This window comes from Alligator sinensis, unplaced genomic scaffold (genome assembly GCF_000455745.1).
Source record: "Alligator sinensis unplaced genomic scaffold, ASM45574v1 scaffold147_1, whole genome shotgun sequence".
Lineage (NCBI taxonomy): Eukaryota > Metazoa > Chordata > Crocodylia > Alligatoridae > Alligator > Alligator sinensis.
The window spans coordinates 4,170,347-4,176,540 of NW_005841847.1; the positions used below are offsets into that span (position 1 = coordinate 4,170,347).

General features: G+C 37.9%; 1 protein-coding gene across 1 annotated transcript in view; it reads right to left on the reverse strand.

Moving 5' to 3' along the window:
* Positions 1–6,194, reverse strand: part of DBX2 (developing brain homeobox 2) — a 41,859-nt gene that overhangs the window by 18,606 nt on the left and 17,059 nt on the right. Inside the window, exon 4 of the mRNA XM_006015949.3 lies at positions 269–364. Within this exon, the coding sequence (XP_006016011.1) occupies positions 269–364 (96 nt within the window). The remainder of the gene's footprint in view (positions 1–268; positions 365–6,194) is intronic.

The window sequence follows — 6,194 nt, forward strand, 5'->3', positions numbered from 1 at the left end:
AAGGATCTTTTCTAGCAAAGTGAAAACAAGGAGCTTTCCTTGGTTAGCTCTCTCTGGGTGTCTCAATGCCATTAGAAATCTCTCACAATTGCTCAGTGTATTTAAGTTTGATAAATCTTTGGAAACCTTTTGAATAGGATTGCTGTGATTTTACTAAGGAATTAGCTGCTGCCATTGCATCACCAATTAGTTTTCCAGAACACATTAAATCCTGCTGCTTTGGTTTACAGAGTAACTCAAGCATTACTGATGAAGCATAAAAACTTACTTGGAAAAGCAGTGGGGGATGCAGGGTGCTGACAGGACCCACCACAGCATACTGAGTAGAATGGCGGCGCTCGCAGAAAAAAGTGTTTGGAAAGAGCTGCAAATAAAGCACAGATCTAATTGATTAACTGTTTAATTTAGGTGGTAATCATAAAAAATAGATTTCTAAAAAGTCAGTTTGTAAAGTACTGCCCCACAAGCTCCATTTCCCTTTACTCAAATTGTGATATTTTTATAGCAAATGATGATTGGCCATAGGTCTTTTTTCACCTTTTGCAACTTACATATTGCTTAAATTACGTTATACTGGACCATCAGAGTACATTTACCATGAGACTATATTCTGATAGATTTCTGTTAGCACTACTGCTATTACACTTATACCAACTGTACATTTTGAACACACTGGCCCAAATTCATCTCTGGGTGCAAAACCATAAAAAAGCTACTTTATACAACTGTAAGAGTTATCATAGCTTTGGAATACCCTTAAAAACACCAGAATTGGCAAGGACTTTTACTTGCATGGAATAAAAAACCTTTAGGAAAAACTGGTGTAAAATGTACCAGGGGCAATCAAATAGGTTCTGCAAAAATTACTTCATAAGACTCAAGGCCTGATTCTGCCACTCGTGTTAAACAGTAATTTACTGCACAAGTAGCTGCATTTATTCAAAACTACTTAATGAAGAAGGTTCTTTTCAACTATTAAGAGCTGCAAAATGTGGCTAGTAGAATTGGTAATATTTAATAACAGTTCTTTAAAGGTTTTGAAACCACCTTGTAGAACTCTGTGTAAATATCTGCAGAATGCTTCAAAAAACAACCCGCCCCTAAACAAACCAAGCAACCAACCTATAGAAAATATGCCATTCTGTAATAAATTCAAAAGTACACTTTTCTAGACTGGTTGCTTTTTTCTGTGCATATTTGTGATTGCACCAGCCAGCATCAAGGAATAGTAAAATATAGTTTTCCTGTTTTTCTCCTGTTTTGAAAGTGGCCATACTATACTTGAAAAAATAGTACATTTGAAAATTATGTTTAGTCACATAACAGTTGTATCACTTGATTTATTCTAGAAAAAAAGCTTTGATTCTTTTTACTGTGATCTGTCTAAATGTCCAGTGTGCCACTTAAATTAAAAAATTCTGAAATAAATTATGTATTTATTTTTTAAAGATATCTGACTACATTTTTTTTCCCTAAAAGATCTCGTAAAACAGCCCATTATCACAGTGAAAGAGAAAAATGGGCTTTAGTCATTATTCGTTTCGTTTACTTGTGCAAAATGAACAGCCAAAAATAGTCCACATGCAAGCATCTCAGTAAGAAGCCTGCTTTTCAAAAGTACTGAACATGCAACAACTTTTGTATTATAATCCTACTTCTTGGGCCTCATTTTTTAAAATCTTGACTTTATACTTTGCTTTAATACATTCCAGCCTTATTACATTATTCTCTTGCGATTAAACAGCAATAAGGTTTTTAATTGCAATTGTTCATTAGCGCTTTGGTATTCCATTCCACGTGTGGTATAAACAAGCACTAAAGTAACTGATTGTGATCTGGTTGTCAAAAGTCTAGGGATATGCTTCAGAGACACTTATAAAGAGAAGGATTTTAAAAAGATTTAAATCAGACGTTGGTTGGGCTTCTTTTCACACATTTTCAGATGTAGAACCACCCTGACAGAAATGGCTACTCTAAAAGAAGTCAAACCTTGTCTCCCTTAACTCACCTAAGTATTTCCACTACGGTGTCCCAATAGCCTGCGAGCTTATGCCTTCAACTGAAGTAGCGGGGCAAGTAAGATCGACAGGATTTGTCACTAATTTAAGAATCACAGAAGACAAAAAATGAAAAGACCAATTATCTAATCTTGGCCATCACCCTCGACCTGCAACCTTGTTCCTTACGGAGTTGGTAAAGTTTTGTCCACAGTAGTTTTTTAAGCCACAAATAAGGGGGTGAGGGGTTCACTGCTGCCTTTAGGAGACAAATTCATCTTGCTCTCAAGGAAGCATTCCCTGATATTCAGTATACAACGTCCACATCTGAAGTGTGCCCCTACATACTAGGCCTGTGTGAAGCAGCTAGTACTCGCTTTGGATTCAGATTCATCCAATTTGGGGCGCAGTGATTCGATTTGGTGATTTGAATCACTGTCCCGAATCAATTTGGCCAAATCTGCTTTGGAGATTCAGCTGCTGCTGAATTAGCCAAATCACCCCCATTCCTCACCTGCTCTCCCAGCCCCCAGCTCTTAGAAAATACATAAATAAAAGCTCCCACTCACCAGCTGGGTACAGAGCCAACCCAAGCAGGATGCAGGGCCCGGGGCAAATCAGCTCATGTGGGGCCCTGCCCCTGCCCTGATCTCACGCACCCTGGATGCAAAGAAGCCACCGCCCCCATTGGCGGTGGCGCCACCGGCAGGGGCAAGGAGCGGGTACCAAGTAGCCAGACATGAAGCCGCTGGTAGCAGCACAGAGTTCCCACGGCTGCTTGGCTCGGCTCGGCAGGGCCCCCCAAAGTGCAGGGACCAGGGCAGTCACCCTGATTTGCCGTCCCTCCGCCCCAGGGATGGCCCTGCCTGGATACATCAGAATTGAATATATGCTTACTTCAGAGAGGTAATACTTATACACAGATGATGGAGGAACAGACTAGAAAAGCATTTTCCATTCACTAAAATTCTGTGTTTCTATATATTAGTTGCAAACATGAGATGGCATGAGGTAGAGATCCTGCTCCAAATAAAGTCAGTAGCAAAATTATCACCAGCTTCAGCTGCAGCAGTATTAGAATCTCAAAGGTCACTGTTCTGCCAAAGAAAACCTGAAGTAAATCTATGAATTTGCATGGAAGTTGCCAACAGTGAGGCAGTTTGCTGATATCATGCCATCAAGCAAAGAAGATAGATCTCCAAGGCCTTGGTCTTGAGTCCACTGAAGTCAAAAAGAAATTTTTCCTTTGACTTCAGCAGGCTTCGATGAGGAGTCAAAATTGCTCATCTTCTACTATGGTGACTGCACACCCCAGAAGAAATAGAGGTTTAAGATGCAGAAAATATCTTTATACATATCTCTGAAACAGGGTATTTCTAAGACAGCTTCTTTAATCTGTTCTAAACCTTGTGGAGTAGACAACAGTAGTATAGCTCCTTTGATGCATAGCAAATATATCCTTAGCAATTAAACTTCTTCAGTATCTTCCAGCTGTGTGCAAGAGATCCACATGAAAATTCTAAGTTAGAGACATTGGGCCAAATCCTCAGGCAAGGTAAATCAGTATAGTTCCACTGCAAGCAGCATGTAGAGCTATACAAGTGAGAATCTGTCCCATTATATGGATTTTTAACACCTCCTTGGGAACTTCAAACGTCTTTTAAGTGACGCTATTGCACAATAGCCTAATAACACTGTGCAGTAGTGTATTAGTACTGTCTGTGCTATGATGCACTACCGCACAGTATTATTAGGCTACTGCGCAGTCAGCAGCATCTTGTATAGATGCATCCAATATGTTCAATTTTCAGCTGTAATTCAGATAGTTTAAAATGCAGCTTGCTGTGAATCTGCAAAACAAAATGAAAACTATTTACACAAAAATGATACAATGCATATTGGCCAGGTACTTTTTTTTCTGAGTATGACTGTAACCATTAGGAATCATACAGTACATATAAATGCTGGCCATCAGCATACAGCAAATATTATATGCAGTTTCAAGCAAACCCTTCTTATTCCTTACATAAAGCTGAGAAGAGCTGTAATGTTTTTAGGAAATCTGTTCTGTGCTTAATAGGATGAATGACATGGTAGTCACAAAGCTAAATTAAGATCCATCTGTGAGTTGGACAACAGAGAGTCAAATCCTCAACCCTGTCCATACTACTACTCCACTTGACACTTCCATACATTTCAGTGGAACACTCCATGTAGATGTAGGAGTTTGCAGATTTGATCTCACAAACTCATGAAAATAAAGTCATAATATGGTATACACTGAACTGCCCTGCTGACATAGAAAAGCACCAAAATGTTATTCTGTATACTTTTTTTCTCTTAAAAGACATTATGTAGTCCTAAATCTCAGAGGATTTAATACCTGAAATGAAAATAAAATATTCTTGTACTATACAATAGAAGACATATTTGTGTGTGCCTGTAATTGCTGTACAAAATGTTAGTAGTAATGCCTACTTCCATTCAGCTGTATAAGGTTGGAACACTTTCCACATGTTAACTATAAGTACACCAGACAGGTGACCATAACTCTAAATATTAATTAAGTACAATTCAATTTAAATGCCCTTGTATGAAATAATTATAATATTCTAAATCAGGTTGTTATCATGGTGTTTCAATTAAAAAAAAAACCTAACATGTTGAAATAGTGTGTTCTTTGCTCCAATTTTATAATTTCTGGAATCTCATTGCTTTTAATCACTCAAATTAGAGAGTGTCAGTGTAGCAGTTAAAGACCATGTTAAACATACTCAAAACATGTTTTGCAAAAATTGCAATGAACTCATAATTCGTCTCCCTAATTTAGCCATTTCATATTCCCTGGAATAAGAAGCAAAAGTTGTAATTATTTTTCAGGTTAAACAAATATTCTTCAAGACACAAAGCAAGTTGTAACTCTATAGATTAATTAGGAATTGTTCACTGTAACTGGTCAAGTACATTACATGGTGCTATTTCTGTTCCTTGACCAAGTGAGTGTAGAAGTGTTAATGGACCATGGCTGAATACATCACGGTCATTTGGGGGAATCAGAAGTAAGGCCTTAGACACCAAATAGCCCAATCTTTTATCACTTGAGCAAAATAAAGATTAATTCCTCTGTGAGACAGCAGCAGACTGCAGAGCTGCTACGATCTGCCACTAGAGGGAGCAAAAATCTCATGTACTTGGCTAGTGAACCATGCAGGTATTTCTGGTGCCTCTCCTATTGCAAACGTTAATTTGGCTCTCCACTAATACTCACATATTTAACTTTCATACTCCATTAGCATTCAGACCACTAAAATTTAATTTCATGACTGGTTAAAGAATATTGTCAGACACAATTGTGTTTCATTTTAAATATGTAACGACATACAGCATTACTTATGCATTACACATGATGTATATAACTGTGTATGTGAGAAAATATTTATACGTCATATAAATCATAAAAGTGTTCTGTGGTTCTAAAAACATATTTTAAACTCCTGCATAAAAAGGTAATGCTATGAACATTATTTGCAATTTTATGTTGTAAAACATAAGGAATCAGTAGTGAATGTGAAAGTTAACTTGGGTCCAATAGTGACTGCAAAATGATGAGTTCAAAATCCTAAGGGAAGGAAGGAAAGAGAGCAGCAGAATAAAGGAACTGGACTTCAAAAAAAAATCACTTAAAATAACCTCAGAGAAATGATAGGGAGGATCCCATGGGAAGCAAGTATGAGGGGAAAAGGAGTCCAGGAAAGCTAGCTGTACTCTAAGGGAGTCATACTTAGGATCCAAGAATAAGCTATCCTGATGCAACAGGCATGGGAAGTGCAACAGGAGACCAGCCTGGCTGGACAGCGATCTCATCATTGAGCTAAATCTCAAAAAGGAATCCTACAATAAGTAGAAACTTAGTCATATCACTAGGGAAGAATATAAGACTATCATACATATGTGCAAGGAGAAAATCAGGAAGGCCAAGGCACAATTTGAGATCTAAGTGGCAAGGGATGTAGAAGGGATTCTACAAGCATGTCAGAAGTAAAAGGAAAGTGTAGGTCCCTTATTAAATACAGAAAGCAACCTAGTTATAGATGACTCAGAGAAGGCTGACGTATTCAGTGCCTTTTTCACTTCAGTCTGCACAAATAAGGTTGGGTACCAAATAATGAGTGTTTTTTTGGCAACAAAAGACAGGGA